Source organism: Rousettus aegyptiacus, unplaced genomic scaffold (genome assembly GCF_014176215.1).
Source record: "Rousettus aegyptiacus isolate mRouAeg1 unplaced genomic scaffold, mRouAeg1.p scaffold_m13_p_3, whole genome shotgun sequence".
Classification (NCBI taxonomy): Eukaryota; Metazoa; Chordata; class Mammalia; order Chiroptera; family Pteropodidae; genus Rousettus; species Rousettus aegyptiacus.
Window position 1 is genome coordinate 33348607 of NW_023416306.1, and position 19286 is coordinate 33367892.

Genomic DNA, 19286 nt, shown 5'->3' on the forward strand with positions numbered 1-19286 from the left:
AGCAGCCTGTAGCTCTTTCTGCTCAGTGCTCTCTCCTCTTTGAGGTGTCAGGTGTCTTTGGACAGACCTGAAGGCCCTCCTCACCTACTACGTTAACTATCAATGATCTTTCTTATTTCCTTTCATGGTCTTCATGTTATGAAAGCTTTTCTCAGTTGAGAAAAGTATTTTACCCACTTGTGTTAATGAAAGACATATTCTTGCGAAGGAGAGCCACTGATAAACATTTAATAACTTTTTCAGTTGATACCTTTATTGAAATTAATAAGTAAATAAACTTAATGTTTCAATTAAGTATAGCATTGTTGCAAAAAAAAGTATGACGGCCATGAATAGCTATAATACCTGCTCTGTGGATTCTCAAAATGTGCTACAGGTACAGAGCTATCACCCTCAGCTCTGGTGACCTCTGTCTTTGAGCAGTCCTCCGTCCCATTCTCTCTTCCTTCCTCCCATCCTCTCTTTGCCTATTTCTGCTGTTGGGCTGTCCTTGCCTGGCTGAGTCTTTCAGAGAATATCATTCCACCATCGTCTCAAGCTCTCCTTACTCTTTTCCCAGGATTGGGCCTATCCTGACAGTGGAGGAGTATATACAGACTGGGAATTACTGTGGCTCTTCTCCAAACCTCTCCTCACTTTTAATATTTATGATGAATTCTCTTACCTTATCTCTGGAACCTGGACCTCGTAATCACTTTCCAGATCTAATCTATGGATTAGAGCCAGACCTCTTGTGTATATTGGCCACATGTGGGAATTTCTCCTAAAGTAGTTTTTACTGCCTCTGTACACAGTGTAATGTACCAGACTTTGTCTATTAATTTAACCAAAGCTTTAAGATATATTTTTGATAGTAAACATAAACATCATGATGAAAGATCCAAAGGTTAGTGGGAGTTGGTATATGTGTTTTAAAAGTAGGTATGTTTGTATGCAATTAAGTGCAAGGGAGCTGAAGCTCAAGGAAATAAAAACACAGAAAACCCACAGGCAATGGTGATTCTATGAGATTATAATGGAACTGAATTATTCCTATCAGTAGTGATATTGTAACAGTAGTAAGGTGGCACAAAGCATTATTCACATGTTTGTGGTGATACTGGTGTAAACGAACTGTTGCCAGTTGTGAATGAGAATAGCATTTACAATTACAGTAGTAGGCTATACCATCTAGGTTTGTGTAAGTGCACTCTGATGTTCGTACAATGATGAAACTGCCTAATAACACATTTGTCAGAATGGATCCCCGTTGTTAAGCAACACATGACTGTAGAGATCATATATCTGTGGTTTTACCATACACTGTAAAGAAGACTGTTTTCCGTGGATCCTCAGAGAATGCCTAGGTTATGAACGACATTCTCCATAGTGTCTTTATAGTAAATGTAGCAGTGAAGTGTACTGAATTGTTTTGTTAGTGTTGCTCTGTGTTGATTGAAACCTAACAAAATACAGTGTTGCTGATGGGCACATGTAATGTGAACTTTCGAGTATTTGTTGAACTAAATGGGCTACACATTTTTCTGACTGCCCTGCACAAATTATTTTCTTCTGAGCCAAGCTTTTGCTAAATATTGAATATCAGTAAGTTTGAAGTTATAATCCCTGAAGGTACCTGGAAAATATCATTCTGTTTTGACTGGAGAACTGTATATTAATAGGCAGCTGAGGTAAAGGAAGGATTGACATTTTTTTTGTGAAAGTTGTGCTGCTTAATACAAATACACATCCTAATAAAAGACCATTTTTCCTTTTAATTAAGGAGGGTGGAGGGTAGGGCAGATCTTTTCTTCAAATATTAATTTTGGATTTAGTCTAATATAAATGGGCAATTCTGCCCCCTAGCATACAGTGTCTGAGGTTGAAAACCAGGGGCCTGTAGGCCATGTTCAACTTGTACGTGAATTTAGGCTTCACTTGCAGAGTGTTTTTTTGTTTTTGTTTTTCTTTTTTTAACTGATTGCCAACATTTAAAATTTGAGAGATTCTACATAGATTTCCAAGTTTCTGGTATTTCTTGAAAAATTGGTAAGACAGCCTTAACCTCTTCCCTACTTGGCAACAATCAGTTTCTTTTTAGACAAAATAGTTTTCCACATAGCCACCCTGTCCACCTCACTCAGTTACATCACTTGTCCACCTGTAGGTTTCTGCCTTTTTACCCTGTTTTATATTATGGAACATTGCTGTAGAACTGAGCTGTTATATCAGCCTTTAATACCATTTTCCTTTTAAAACAACCAGACTTTCGTAAGTATTAATTTTTGTGCATTTGTGGTATCAATCATATTTAATAAATTATTCTGACAAATGGATGTATTTAGTCATTTACTCATGCTTGAACATTTTTTTGTATGGCATATCTGAGTATACGTAAGTGCCATCTCTTTTGTTGTTGAAGGTCTGGGTGATACAAATTTTGGATTTGTTTATTATTATGATTACTAGCTTTTACACGTTTGTTTCTTTAGAAAGAATTTGGCATTTGAAAGTTGAGATTGAATCTAAATCAAAGATTTACAACATAATCCTTTATACTAGGTTTTTTCCTTAATAAACTGCTTTCTCAGTGCTGAGTTATTTTTTGTAGAATAAAAATTAATAAATTATGCTTAATCGTATAACCGCCAGATTAAGAATTTGAGTTGTATTTTCTTAATATTTTAATATTCTTTTTTCATGTGTTTAGCATAGTTTTTAATATTTTTCTGATAATTTTTAATTAGAGTGGGGTTTTGGCTTATTTTGATTTTAAGTTTATATTATGATGTTGTTAGATATATTTGTAAATTATAGGAGAATGAATACACTTTAATCACAGAGAAGTATCTTTGTACGAGAGAGTTAAGGAGACTTTCAGTGTTTAGGGTATTCATGAGATTTTATTATAATTATTTTGCAAACTTTCTCACTCTGCTTTCTCAGTAAATCAATATACCACAACTCTACATAACCAATTTTTAGCTGAAACTTGATATTTAAATCAGGTATATAATCGGCTTCCTCTTTAAGAATAAGTGATGTAGTAGTCCCTCCTTATCCATGGTTTCGCTTTTCTTGGTTTCAGTTACCTATGGTCTACAGTGGTCCAAGATTCCATAAATAAACCAGTCCTAAATTTTAAATTGCACAGCATTCTGAGTAAGATGATGAAATCTCACGCTATCCTGCTCTGTCCTGTCAAGGATGTGACATCTCTCTGTCCAGTGTACCCATGCTGTATATGCTCACTGCCTATTAGTCACTTAGTAGACATCTCAGTTATCAGATTGACTGTCTTAGTATCACAGTGCTGTGTTCAGGTAACCCTTATTTTACTTAATAATGGACCCAAAGCACAAGAATAGTGATGCTGGCAGTTCACATATGCCAAAGAGAAGCTGTAAAATGCTTCCTTTAAGTGAAAAGGTGAGTTAACAGTACAGTAAGATATATTGAGAGAGAGACCACATTCACATAACTTTTATTGCAGTATATTGTTATAATCGTTGTTATTATGAGTTATTATTGCTAATCTCTTACTGTACCTAAATTATAAACTAAACTTTATCATAGGTTTGTGTGTATAGGAAAAAAAATAGCATATATAGGGTTTGGTACTATCCGTGGTGTTAGGCATGTCTCTCTTGGGTAAGTGGGTACTACTGTCCTATAAGAAGTAGTTATGTATTAATGCCAGCAGCGCCTTCCTGCTATGGCTTTTGTGACCAATCTACAAAAGTTCCAGACACCTGGCTTTATGATCCAAATCTATTCTGCATTAGCTGCAGTTTGCTGTCACATTTAGTGATTGTTGTCTTACTCTGCTCAAATGTTGATGGGAAGATTGTGGAGTCTGCTTGTGGCTCAGTCTTCTAGGACAGTGGGCAGGGATTTTAGGACTTTTACAGTTAGTTGGTACCCATTTTGTTGGACTGATTCAGAGAGAGATCAGGCCTTGAGAATCCTGGAGATGCAGGGACACCCTCCACTCCCTGACACAAGTGTTTCCCTCTCCTCCATATTTCCTCTTCAGCCATAGAAGATAGAGTGGATTCTGCAGAATATGCAGGTGTGTTGCCAATTGCATTTTAACTAAATACCAGAGAGGGCGGGTTTAAAAAATCTCCTTATGTAATCTATAGCATTTCAGATCTTCACGGCTTCTAACAATGCTGCTATTAATACAAAATTTTTTGCCTAGGAACTAAAGAGTGGATCTACACCATTTCTGTGTAGAAGAGCATAATAGATATTCAAGATTTTTAAAGAAACTATTTGACTTGTATCTGTATTCTACGTGGTTATTTTCTAAAACTCAGACATTGAAAGTATTGATTTTTGTCTTTTAATGTATTGATAATTTTCTTTGTATACAAACTATATAGAGGAATGATCATTTTTAGTTTAAGATAATTTTGTAATTATTTTATACTTTTCATCTAAAACTTATTTTGGAGAAATTTTTGCCTTGGTATATATTAATGAATTTTGGTCAAAATTCTCTTTTATGATTTTAGGACAAAAATTGCCCAAGACATTGAGAGGCTAATACATCAAAGTGATATCATAGATCGAGTGGTATATGATTTAGATAACCCAAAGTAAGTATGTTTTTTTTTAATTTTTGTTTTACTTTTATTAGTTTTAATTTTACTGTAAAATTTCAGTGTTATTTTTAAAAGATAAAAATATATTTTAACTTTCACCTAGTTTACTATCACTATGTTTTTATCTTTTAGCAGTGATATAATGGTAATGTAATAGTAAATCATGTTTGGTTACTTAAATTGAATATATAACAAGCCTTTGTTTGTTCTTAGGTGAACTTTTAATGGATTTAATAAGATAAAGGTCACAAACTGATGATGCTATTCTTAAAATGCTGAAATTGCCTCCACTTAAGAGAGTGGAGATTTCACATGAAATGCCATTTCGTCCTGTCATATTGAGCCATCATTTCCTTAGGACAGCAAATTATCATCCCTTTCAGAAGGAACATATTCTTGCTAATTCTCTACTGTCCCCACTACACTCTCTTGTTTCTTATTGCTTATAATATGCTTTATTTCCTTAAATTACTTGCCTGACCTTTGAAATCACTCGTTAGTGTCATTGATAATTTACATTTATCACTGATATCATCACATTTTAGGGTTTAAATAAAAGTAAATAAATGAGAATTACAAATGATGAATGTGATAATTTTTTAGTCATTTGCATCCTCAAATGAGAAATTTAATTAGCCCTCAGTGGATTTCCCCCCCTCCCTTAACATTCTAATATTTTGGGGAAAATTTCACATTTTACTGGTCTTATTTAGAGGAAATCAAATACTTTTCAAAGATTTTTGCTAGAGCGATAGGGTAAAAGCTATATTAAAGATAATGACGGAATTTGAAATAATATTTTAAAAATGAAAAATAAATCTACTGTATTCATATATCTTAGTTATTGCAACATTTATAATTCTATGTCAGATAGGCCACAGAATTGGCAGATGTAGTAAAAACAAACTCAAGAATTCTGAGTGTGGCATACCACTGCTGTTTCTAACTGAAATAACTGGAAAAATCAGTGAGCAATGCAGTCTTAGTTTTCCCCTATTAGAATATAAACTCCAGAAGGGCAAGAATTTATATTCAATCGGGGAAACAGACAAAGAACTAAAACAATATCTGGCAGTAGTAGGCGCTCAAGTAAATATTTACTGAAGTAATGAATATGTAAAATGAGGATAATACTTTCACCTTTTGGAGTGCTAATTAAATAACATAATAGATGATGTTGTCTAAATTTAAAATAATATTTTCACCTGAGAATTGCTTAGTTTGGTACGATTATTACTACACAATACAGGTCATATGCATTTTAAAAAGTAAGTCTGGCCTTTTTAAATGACTACTAGTGCATATTTAGAAGAGACATATACTGAGGCAAAAATTCTTATTTATGATTAACATTCATTATAAATGTAGGAACAAATCTCCATTTGTAATTATACTTTTTTTGTCTATAAATATTAGCCAAAGTTTGTATTTTCCTTTTGTTTATATTCTTTGGTTTAAAAATAATGAGGGGGTAAGGTGGCAATAGTCATGTATTTTTCGTCTGCAGTGTGTTTTTTACTTGTTTATGTTTTGCTCACCTGTTTAAATGAATGTATTTTATTATACTTAACTTTACAATTTTTATTTAGTTACACCATTCCAGAAGAAGGAGATATTTTGAAGTTTAACTCCAAATTTGAATCTGGGAATCTGCGCAAAGTAATTCAAATTAGAAAGTAAGTCATTTAAAATTTTTTCATTTTCTGTGTATGCAGATACTTTTCTAATTTTCATCAGATTTCTTTATTTTCTGTTTTCAGAAATGAATATGATCTTATTCTGAACTCAGATATAAACAGTAATCATTATCATCAGTGGTTTTACTTTGAAGTCAGTGGAATGCGACCAAGTATTGCTTACAGGTTTAACATCATTAATTGTGAGAAGTCCAACAGTCAATTTAATTATGGTGAGACAACTTTCCTTTCCAATTTAGGGGGATGTACAGGCATCCTATCTGTAGGACAGAAATGTTTTGGAGAAGAATCACTAACTTTTAGAAAAAGTTTCAGTGTCCTTTTGTTTTCTCTGGTTCTCAAAATTCAAATGTTTATTATGCCAAATTTGAAATAAACTAAACTGGTAAAAAGAGTTACCCTTGTGTAGGCAAGCTCTTGAAAATGTATTAAGTATGGTTAATTTCATCCAAATTGAACACCATTAAATATTTATTATGTTTGCTGCTTAAGATCAAGTTATTAATGTCAGTTCATCTAGAAGTGAATCGCATAAAGCAGTCCTCTAAAACTTTTGTTTTGAATAGATTCATAGAAAGTTAAAGTATTATAGAAGTTGTGGAAGGGTTCCAAGTTCTCTTCATTAAGATTCCTTCAGTGATTACATCACACATAACTATAGTGCAATACCAAAGCCAGGATTTGACATTGGTACAATGTGGATACATAATTCTCTGCCATTGTATTACATATATAGATTCTTGTAACTGTCACCACAATCAAAATACAGAATACTTCTTTCTATCAACACAAAGTCTGTGCTGTTCCTTTCACCATTCACTATGATAGTAGCTATACTTTTCTGTAAAATTTTTAATCTAGTTGAGAATGCTTCCTTCTATTACATGGTTTTATGAGGCTTTTTATTGTGAATGGGTGTTGAATTTCGTCATATTCCTTTTTTTGCATCAATTGATTTGACCATGTGATTTTTCTTCTTTAACTTGTTATGTGGTATACCACATTGACTGATATTTAAATATTGAGCTAGCCTTTTTTACACATGTAATAAACCCCACTTGATCATTGTGTATACTTGCTAATATTTTGTTAAGAATTTTTGTATTCATGTTCAGAGAGATATTGAGCAATAATTTTTTTTTTTTTTGGTACTGTATCTGGTTTTGGTATTCTGACCTTATAAAAAGGGTTGGGAAAAGTTCCCTCCTCTTATTTTCTGAAAGAGCTTGTGTAGATTTGGTTTTAATTCTTAACCATTTAGTAGAATTCTCCAATGAAATTATTTGAGCCTGGTGATTTCTCTTTTGTTAGTTTTTTAAATTAGAAATTCAATAGCTTTAATAGTTTTAGGGTAATTCAGATTATTTGTTTCATCTTAGGTGAGTTGTAGTAATTTGTGCTTTTTTAGGAATTGGTCTATTTCTTCAAAATTGTCAAATGTGTGTAGAGTTGTTTAGAGTATTCCCTTACTATCTATTTGATGTCTTCAGGGTATCTAGTGATATTCCTTATTTCATTTGTGATAATAGTAATTTGTGTTTTCTCTTTGTTTTTGTCAGTCCCACTAGAGGTTTGTCACTTTTATTGACATTTTCAAAGAACAAGCTTTTTATTTCATTGGGTTTCTCTACTGTTTTCTTGTGAGACAATTTTAAAAACTCGTGCTGTATTAGCCAAAATATTAAATATATAGCCTTATTTAAGGCTTTATATTTAGTACTTTAATAAATATAAAACTAAGTGTTATTCATCAGACATCAGTCTTTATAGTCACATGTATCAGTGGCAGATAATTGTATAAACTTCAGATCCATAATTTAAAATTGAAACATCAGTTTTTAAGTATTTAGTCTGGTGATTTTTATTTAAAAGGAGAAAAAAATTTTCTATCATACAAAAAAGCCCATGTACATTGGGAGTTGATGAGAAACAAGTATACTATATATGACGAGTTGCAGTCTCTCAGAAGTCTCAATCATTTGTTGTAAGGATTGAAGAGCTTTTAACAACTAAGGCATGAGATGTCATATTGTCTGTTCCAAATGTTCTAAATTGTTAAAAGTATAAATATGATAATGTTCTTTAAGAGGACATTTCTAAAAATTAAAGCTTTCAAGAGTTGAAGAGGTTGTTCCTGATGTCATTATTTACATGGAAAATAGGAAAATACTTTAGATAAATTGCTTCACATGTATGGGATGAAAGCTTTAGTCAGATTTACTGACTGAATGCAATAATTGTAAGAAGATTAGATATCATAATATCTGGTTTAGTTATGAACGTTTTTTAAAGTTTTAAAAATGTTTTAAGTAATTAATTTTAAATGATCTGTTCTTTTAAATATGTATGTTTGACTAAGGATTCAGTGATTATATTGATTTGCATGAATAGTGACATGAGTATTCTTGAAAATCTCAGATTCTTTATTTTTGTGATTTCAGGTATAGCTACTAATCATTGAATGTCATATTTCTGTTGACCTTAAACATCCATATAACTTATAAAATTACCTTGAGTCCTTAAATACCAAAACAAGTAAAAAATTTTGTGTTTTCCCTATTTAACGTGTAAGTATAATGTTAACATAGTATTTTAGAGGAGAAAAGGATAAGTAAATAAAAGTAATTGTGTATGTATTTTGGGTGCTCCTCAAGAGTAAAATATAAAGGCATATTTCTTGCTGAAATGATAGTCAATATGATTTTCAAATTGTAGTACAAAAGTGGATGATATTTTTACTAACTATATATTTATACACTTTAACGCTTTTACTACTTCAAACTTTATTAAATATTTCAAAATTTTTAAAGTAAACATACATTTTGAAGCAGTGTTTCTCTATTTTTTAAAACAAATCTGTACCTCCATGTGATAAATAAGATAATCTCTTTCTTTGGTGTCATTTTTAAACTTAAAATGAATACAGTTCTATAACTAAATCAAAGCAATGAGACAGGTGGCTGCTTTATTTTTAAATTTCCCCTCCTCCTTACCCTTAGCCCTTGGATATTCTTATATATAGATAACACTTTCCAAACGTTGTGGAGAATTTGGAAAACAGAATGGTATTAACAAGAAAATTAAAACCATCAACAAACAATGCATCACTCAGAGATAATCTCTTTAACATTTGTTATTTCCAGCCTTTTTATAATGTGATGTGTGCTTTCTATATAGATATAGTTATGTATTTTTTTTTTTACAAATAAGGCTTGCAGTTTCATAATCTGTATTTTAACCAAACATTGTATCAGAATTTTTTTTTTGGTCATCGAATATGCCTCTGAAACAGAGTTTAATGGATACTGAATGCCTCTGAAGCAGAGTACCCAATGGAGGTACTGTTACTTATTTATCTAAACCTTTTTTTGTTGGATTTAAGTTGCTTTTAGTTACAGTATTTTCTATTTTAAATAATGCTGCGATAAACATTATACTAAAAATGTGTATGTAATTATTTAGTTATAAATTCACAGAAGTAGAATTATTTTTACCTGCCAGCTGTCAGTATTTTTTTTCTGATTATGAAACAGTGGGTCTTTAATATAGGAAACTTCGTAAAATCAAACAGTTTAAATGACTCTAGGAAGAAGAGAGAAGAGAAAAATGTACTATTTACTTTGACGTAAATTTCTCCATGTAGAAATTCCAAGGAAAATGAACATATGTTGCTGAAGACTAGGGAAAGTGGGTATTTAAAGAGCTGGTAGGAGTGTTAAATTAGTTCAGCTTTTTTTGAAGTACCTTTGATGGTATACTTTTAGTATTGATATTTAACTTCATCCATCAGGATTTATTTGGCTATTTTTAGTGAATTGGGATCTAAGTTAATCCTATTAGTAGTAGTTAAACTCATTTTTTCTCCAGAGAGTTTTAAATGTTTTTGATGAATTTATTGAGTTATTTGTCAAACATTTACATTTATAACTCACTTGCAACTCTGTTCCTGACCCACACTTGTAAAAGAAGGGTGGGAAACATCCCTTGGAAGACAGTATACATCACTGCTCTCTGTTGTAGCTGTTATAGAAAATGGTCAAGTTAGTAAAAATACTAAATTAGATTAGAAACTGATTGGAAAGGTATCACTATTGCTTGCTCATAATTCCTAACTTTGAATTTGGGTTGAATTATTCTGACCTTGTAGTCATATGATATGTTCCCCTTGGTTTGAAACACCACAGTTCTCAGAAGTTATGGTCTTAACTATATACTAGCATTTATCTGGGAGCTTTTTGTTGGTCTAGTACCACTTGATTTTAATTATCCTGACCTTTTAGTCTAGTGTAATATCCTTATTGCTCTAATGTCACTTTTTAAATTATTTTGACTTTACAATATAGTTTAATATCCTGTTGTCTTTTTCAAAAACCTTTTCTACTAATTTGTTTTCCTAAATATTCTGAATAATTCAGAATAATTTTATCGAATGCCAGAAAATTTCTATTGCATTAAACTTATAGAATAATTTGGGGAAATTGAATTTATTACATTGTCTTACTGCTTAGAAACATGGTGAATAGTTTTGTCTATTCAAGTTTTTTATATCCTCACTTAAGTTTTCTTTTTGTAAGTTCTATACATTTCTATCTACCTTTATACTTAAGTATTTTATGTACTATTATTTGTTTCTGTTGTGAAAGAGTACTCCTTCCTATTTTCAAACTTGTTATTATTTATAATGAAGAAAGTTATCAGTTTTTATATGATTGCTTGAAAATCAGCCTCCCTCCTGAACTTTATTAGTTTTCATAGTTACGTAGTTGATACTTTGAGATTTTGTTGGTAGGTCCCTAGAATTTCTTGTCATACATAGTTATATTGTGTATCTTTCCTAATGTCATTGCTTTTGGATAGAATTTTGAGAATATTTAAAATAAAAAGGAGACATTGGGTATCCTTGTTTTATTTTGACTTTAATGTGATTACTACTGGTGTTTAAGTATGTTAGCTCTTATTTTGAGATACACATTCTTTCTCATAGTAAGGAATTTCTATTTTTACTAAGTTATAAAAATCAGAATTTTATTTTTTGCATTTATCAATTAAATGTGACTAAATAATGCTATGCCCTCTTACTGTGCTGTATTATGTTAGTACTGTTCCTAATATTAAATCATGTTTGGGTTTCAGAAATCAGTCCACTTTGCCATGTGAATTCACTTTTAATATACAACTATTTTTGATTCGTTAGCATTTTGTTTAAAGGTTTTATATCATTGGTCATAAATAAGTGAGACAATCACTTTCCTTTTTGGAGAGCTATCTTTGTCCACTCTTAGAAGCAAGCGATGCTAACACTTCAATAAAAAGACTTTTATTTCCTCATTCTTTGTTCTGGAGCAGTTGAAATAGCATATATATGGTTTCATGAATTTAGAAACAGTGCACCTCTAAGTATGTCTGATTCTGTGCCCCTTTTTGGGTGGGAGAAGGACTATCTGGATAACTTATTCTGTTTTCTGTGACCCAGTATAGTCTAGTTTTCTATTTCTTACTGAGGTAATCTTTAATTACATAAGTGACATTTAGATTTTCAGAATTCACTAGCAGAGATTTCTGTATAATATCTGCAGTATGAATACTTGTTCCCTTGCTTGTTTTCTTATTTTTGTGCATGTGCTTAAAACATGATTTATTTTATTTTATTATTTAAAAAACCTGCCTTTTCATTTTCATTTTATTTATTAGATTCTTTAAAATTATTTTTTATTAATGTCTGCCCTTTCTTCCCTGCAGGTTGATTTTTTAAACTAGTTTATTAAGTTTTTTTTTTTAATTTAATAATCAAGCATTTAGGTTTTGAATTTACTCTTGACTACAACTTAAAGACCTCCTTGTTATTTTCTAGATTGCCTCTAATTGTGTAGTTTTGGTATCCTTTTTGACTCAAGAATTATTTAGGAAAGGGTTGGTTTTATTTTTAGTTGGTTAAATTATTTTGGTTAATTTTTTTTGTCATTACTTTCAAATTTCAGTCAGTTTTGTTCATAGATATGATTTGGAATTACTTTTCTATGGCTTACTATCTAGTTATTTTTTGTTTTCATGGGGACTTGGAAAATAATATGTCTTTGTTGGCAACATAATTTAATATATATTTTTAATTTAGTGTTATAAATCTGTTCATTCAGTTTTCTATATCCTCGTTTATATTTTACCTTCTCTGTCTGCCTAAGACTGAAAAGAAAGTGTATCTTTGAGTTCTTGTGTTTCTGTCATGCCTCCATGTAAAATTTTGTTTTAATGCAGTATTATTTGGCGCATAGAGGTTTTTAATTTTTCTATATTTTGTATATACCCTCTAACAATATAAAATGGTCATATTTATCTTATTCAATGTCTTTTGCCCAGAATTCTATATTTATATTCATCTGTTTTGAATTTTCTCGACATATTCTTGTACATCGTTTTTTGTAAATAGTGGTTGCATTTTGTTGTTTGACCCTTATCTTTTAATATATGATTTTTAACCTATTAAAAATTCTCTTTATAACTGATAATGTTTGTTTTTTATGCTTTCTATTTTCGTGTTTCTGTATTTTATTTATCTGTTATTCTTGAAGGGACTTCAGGGTACAATGCAACACTTCTTTTAGTTCTGGGAATATAAAATATGTATTAAAAAAATAGATCATGAGGCTTATCCTGCATTGTTTTTTTCTCAGTCCTCCTACATCTGCCTAAAGTTTAGCATAGATCCTCCCAGATTCTGTCAAGAAGTTGTCTACTGAGTTTCCTTTGTATTTTCACATATTTGTAAATATTTAACTAGGAAGTTGGTAAAAGCTTTAGAAGGAACTGTTAGTAGATGTAATTCTTTTTTATGAAATTCTATCATAAGATTTAAGGTAATACAACAAAGTGGATCGCAGTTTGTCTTAACATGAGTAAAGGAGGAATGAGCCAATATTATAGTAAACTAGAATTCAACATTTTAAGAATTTATAGCTAGGTGTGTAGTTAATGTTATCATCATAGACTTCGTTTTGAATTCACTTCAGGGATAGTACTGATGACTAAAAATATTTACAGTGGAACTTTTTCAGCTAGAACGATTTATTTAATTGCCATATATGATTGAAATCTGGAAATAATATTAATTAGGAAAGAACTTTATTGTGTGTAGTTTTTTTTCTGACCTTCCTCGGGGGAGTATCAAAGTGTTGGGTTCTAAGAAATGTCCCCATAGAGGTCTTGTTCTTTGTCAGTGCTCTTCAAAAGATGTGGTATTACTGTTGCTTTTGTACTTTTTCTTTTTCCCTAAAAAAAAAAAAGTATTCTGTTAAATACTTAGTTTTCTCACAGATAAATGATCTTTTTTGTAAATTTATATTTGAGAATTTATGTGACTATATAATAATGCTCTTATCTGTTGCAATCCTTCACACTCTCCACTCCCCCCATGCCATTACTTGAAAGGGGTTTGCTCGAATTACCACTAGATGGCAGTCTTGCATTTTCATAACTTGGAGCTTTCATCATAAGCTGCTTCCTCCTTGGCACTCTTGCACTCTGTCTTTCTCTCCACCTCCTCCTTCCTTTCCAGTATCCCCTCCAGATATCTGAGGATTTCTAACCACCTTCATACATAAATTGAACATGTATGGAACCACCGGGCAACAAAATAGAATTTTGGAGTCTAGTATGTAGCATTCCCAGTTGCCCATATTAGTTAATTTCATACTTTGAAGTTGAGCTGAGCTATTTCTCAGCTACCAAATTTTTCTTCCCTGACTCTCCAAACCGGATGAATCCCCTTGATAATGTTCCTTGTAATTTTTTCCTTTTAGGGTACTCTTTACAGTTTTATGTTGTTTATGTGTGTGACTGATTAATACCTTCCCTTCCTACCCCACCACTTGTTTGTAAATTTCACAAGATCAGAGAAAGTGTCTCTGTTGCTGACCACTGTATTTTAGCATGGCATTTAGTACACATTCAGTAAATATTTGTTAAATGAATGAGGCAATGGATAGAGGAACTATGAAGACGATCCCATTTGGAACATAAAATGAACATGCACAAAATCTATGTCAGGAAAACTAGTTCAATTTATGATCATCAACTTTAAGGATTTAACTCAAACCATGTGTTATATTTAGTTGTTAAGTCTCTTTAGACTCTTTTATTCAAGGACAGTTCATGACCCTGACACTTGGAAATTATAGGACTCTTATTTTGTAGAATGGATCTCGATTTGAAGTTGTCTCATGTGCTTCACGATTTGATTTCTTTGGCATCTTTGGTAGGAATATCACAGAAGAGATGTGTTGCAGTGACATAGGATTTTGTTTGTCCTGTTACTCATAATAATTTTATCAGTTAAATTGGTGTCTGCTAGTCTTTTCTAAAGTTGCTCTTTTCTCTTTGTAATTAGTATTTTATGTGGAGGTACTTAAAAATATGTAAATTTTTATCCATCATAAAGCTTTCAATACATTAATTTCAGTATAGAACTGGTTTCCTGTTTTACTCAGTGCGTTATACTTGTTGCTATTATCATTTATTTGACACTCAAATTGCCCAAGATTTAATCAATGGCATACCTATCATACTGGCTTCTGTATTTTTTTGACATGTCCCCATCAGATTGAAGTGTCTGCTGTTATCCTCCAGACCAAGAATCTGATCTTCCTATTTTTAAATCTCTGCTGTAATACTTGCCATATTAGAAGCAGGTATTTTTTTTCTCCATAGAGCCCAGATAACATATGCATCTTGTAATAGGTGGTTTCAGGGTATTTGAGCTGTTTTAAACTTTTCTTGTCCCTTTCATCTGTTAAATGAGGGTGTTTGCTTCAACTTGAAAATTTTATGAATCTGTGATTCATGGTACATTTGCTGATGAGGGCCTAACACATCTTGTCTTTTTTTTTTTTTTTTTTTTGGTATCTGTGCCTTTTATTGGGCATGTTCTCAGTAAAACTTTGGCCTTTACTTAAGTATTATTAGAGGTCAGTGCCATTGGATATTGGCTTCATTATGACAATTTAATAGTTTGATTGTCTATATTCAAGTGACAAGATTGACAGTTCTTAGCATATTGTTTTTTGCACATAAAGGTTTATCCTTTGGCTAATGACTAAATCCATCTCAAATATAGTCTTTCTATGTCGGATCGAGTAGGTTGTGATTTATTCAGTATGAGTTACCTCATTTGAACTGGGGCAGCCATTTTGTTCAAATGGTTTTTATTATAGTCAGAGTTTCCAAATATAGCTTCCTTCACTGTGGTCACAATTAACTGTCATTTTAAAGTAATATAAGAATGCATTGTCTTTTATAAAATTAGAACACTTCAGGTAAATCTAATGTGCCCTTTGACCTTAGTCTGAACTTTGTTCTACCTTTCCATAGTTAAGAATTTCGTGTGTTTGGAGGAGATTGAGGCTTCAGAGTGAAGTGGCTCACTAAATCCTAGGAATAAATGAGAAAGACAGTAATATTTTATATTTACCAGTGAAATACATGAGTTTCAAGTACAAAGAGAAAATCTTAACATACTTCTACTTTAAAAGAACTGGTTACATAAATAATGATAATAACAGCAACTGACATTTATTGATTAGTTACCAAGTGCCAGGCCTTCTTCAAGTGCTAACACATGTGATACTCTTATTCCATACAACAAACAGCCCAGCATACTTGTTACCCTCATTTTACAGAAGAAGAAAAGAGAAGAAGAAGTAGTTTAGTAATCTGTACAGCATCATGCATCTGACGTGATGAAGCTGGAATTCAAACCCAGGTTGTCTGGTTGCAGATTGCATGCTATTAATGAGTATGTTCTTCTGCATATGGAAAAATTAGATTAGTATTAGACTTCTCATCTGTGGCACTGGAAGGTAGAAGACAGCCAAATGTCGTTTGCAAAATCCGTCATTTGTCACTGCCAACAAACTACATCTTTGTGTATGTAGAATTCAGAAAATATGCTACCCCCAAACCCTGAGAAAAAAAATGAGGAAAACGATCTCAAGATAGAAGACTTGGAATTTATAAAATGTGTTAAGCGAAAACTTTATAAAGGGAGTGATATGCGAGAAGGGAAAGTTAACTTGGTGGATTTGCTTAGTTATTTAATTTGATACAGTATCAGAGAAATATCAGTTGATTGTAACCATTTGGGATGGGAAGCACAATAGAAAGCTTTCCAAATGGTGGAAATGTGAAGACATGTAACCAAGCCAATCAAAAAAGAAGGTGAAGAAGAAACAGTTAATAAATAGTAGAAAAAAAAAAGATAGGAGGAATGAAATAAAATATATGTCTGTCATCACTAACTGTGAATGAGCTAACATGTCCTCAAAAATCAGATATTGAAAATTACACATTTAGAGGAGGGGTTAAGTGTAGAGAGGAGTCTGTATGTGTGTATTAATTAAATTAGAATAAAAAGTTGAAAATGAATGATTGGGCAGAGATAAACTGGGGAAATGCAGATAAAGCAAAAGCAGTAATATTAATATCAGCCAAAAATTCAGGGTCAGTAGCACTTATAGATGTGTATTTACAAGTTATAATCCTTGAAGATGCTATAATCATCACATACCATTTTTATTGAGATATAATTGCCATATGAGTTTCAGATGTACAACACAATGTGAAATGATCATACAGTTACAATTTGTTTTTAACATCCATCCCCACACAGTTCCAAATTTTTTTATGTGTGATGAGAACTTTTAAGACTCTGTTAGCAACTTTCAATTATACAACAGTGTTAGCTGTAGTCACCAGAGATGTTACAGATTTCCTTGTCTGTGGTCCAGAATGTTAGTAAAAATCAAAAAGTTGAACAGAATATGGGTACTTGGAAATATGTAACAATCTTCCTTAAAAAAAAAACCTGAAAACATTTAAAAGTGATGTTACAAATTACCTAGAGCCGTGCTGTTCAGTATGGTAGTGACTAGCCACATGTGGCTATTTAAATTTAATTTAAAATTTAAAATTCAGTTCTTCAGTGGCTCTAAGATTACTTCTGTGCTTAATAGTTGTACATGACCAGCGGCTGCCATATTGGACATCACATGTATAGAACATGTTATTCTGGCAGAAAGTTTAATTGCTTAGTTCCAGTTACTATCTAGAAAGTACTGCAAAGGAGAACACTTTATAGACTTACGTGATGTAACTGTTATTCAGAGGAAAATTGAAAGCCTTTAATACTTGCATTATTTACAACAAAAAAATGCTAAAAATAAGTACTCAATTTAAGATTTTAGAATAACAAGAAGAAAATAAACCAAAAGAAAGAAAATTAATTTTTAAAAATGCTGAAAATAAGAAATAAAACAAAATACAGAAATACTGAAATTGATTAATAAGAGATTCTGAACAGACTATAACTCTTGAAAAGGAAATAAAAATATTAGCTGCCATGTTGAAATGGTATTGCAGCTGAATTATATTTACATTTAAAAAATAGATTTTGCTTTTATTTTAGTAATCTATGGACAGCTTTTAAATATATTTTACTGAAGCTAGAGTAATCTTATACCAATACCTGGTAAAGGTAATTTAAAAAAAAAAAACAGTTTTTAGATGCAGAAAACCTAAATGAGATTTAGCTAATTTAATCATATGCTAGTAAAAGAATAGCATTTTGTTTGTCTACAAAGGTAGTTCACATTAGGAAATCTTTAAATAATTTATTGCATCAACAGATTAAAGAAGAAAAGCCATATGATTCTCATAGTGGATGCTGAAAAGGCATTTAATAAAATAATTAAAGTACTTCAGTGTAATAAGAATTATTGAAGAAACTACTCCAGTTATGGGGATAATCATAGCCCCTACTACAGAGAATTGTGAGGATTTAATGACCTAACACATGTAAAAATACTTAGAGCAATGGCTGGCACATCAAATTATTCAGTGTTAGCTCTTTTTATTATTTAAATATAATAAAGATAATTTTTAAATTGACAACTATTCCATCTAATGGCAAAACAGTTTGATTAAAAGTACGAATGAGACAGAGTTATTCTTGTCATTATATTCAGAATTGTTTTTTAGGTTGTTTTATTTTTCTAAATACAATAAAAGTAGAAAATGAAGTAGCTAGTATAAATACTAAAAGAGGAGATAAAATATTTTAGATTATAAATGGTATGATTTACATACCTGGAAAACCGAAAATACCACTAAAGACTAATAAAATACTGAGAGATAAGTTAAACAAAGCGGTTCAGTAGCAAGAAAATGAAAAAAAAAATAAGATTATATCTTTAATTTAGAATTTAAGGAAATCAAATCACATCTAAATAAAAGTTCTCACCCTTTCTGAAATTAACATATGAATTTCATTAATTCCAGTTAGAAACCAAGTATATTCTTCTACAGAATTGGATAAGATGATTTTAAATTTCATGTGGAAAGTAAATTTCTTAAACTACCCAAGAAAATGTACTAATTCTATTTTTGTAACAGTCCCTCTTCCTTCTCCTTGCCATAAACACATATTTGTGTGAAGAAGGTTGAGGAAGAAAACTGTCATGCTGTTCGGGTGGCATTTTTCCCCCTTGCCTCAGTGTAGGTAATCCATGGAGAGCTAGAAGGGTGATCATATACTGTTTCTTTATATTTACTCTTTCATTATTTTAATTGATCGTTAAAATTGTAATCATATTTTAGTTAAACTGTTTATTAAAGCATAACATTGATTGACTTAGGTTTTAAAGAAGTTTCTCAGATTTTTTTATACATACTAAAAAATGGATATGTGTTCTCTTAGCTTCCTGAATGCTTTCTACAGTGGCAAGATTAATTTTTAACTCAAACATTCTGAAAATAATTTTTTCTCTTTTTTTCTCTCTTTCTGTCGAAGGTATGCAACCACTCATGTATTCAGTTCAGGAAGCATTAAATGCCAGACCATGGTGGACTCGTGTGGGGACTGACATTTGTTACTATAAGTAAGTATTCTAAGAAGACATCAGCTTACAGAAGGGAATTTTAACTTCATTTTATTTCAATTTAAAGATGAAAAGTA

At 31.4% G+C, this 19286-nt stretch overlaps 1 protein-coding gene across 7 annotated transcripts in view; it reads left to right on the top strand.

The window, feature by feature from the left end:
- AGTPBP1 (ATP/GTP binding protein 1) overlaps window positions 1-19286 on the top strand; it is a 125678-nt gene that overhangs the window by 74778 nt on the left and 31614 nt on the right. For all 7 annotated transcript variants that reach the window (XM_016130304.2, XM_016130301.2, XM_016130303.2 and 4 more), the window contains 4 exons: window positions 4500-4583; window positions 6179-6265; window positions 6350-6498; window positions 19122-19209. In XM_016130304.2, coding sequence (XP_015985790.2) covers window positions 4500-4583; window positions 6179-6265; window positions 6350-6498; window positions 19122-19209 — 408 coding nt within the window. The remainder of the gene's footprint in view (window positions 1-4499; window positions 4584-6178; window positions 6266-6349; window positions 6499-19121; window positions 19210-19286) is intronic.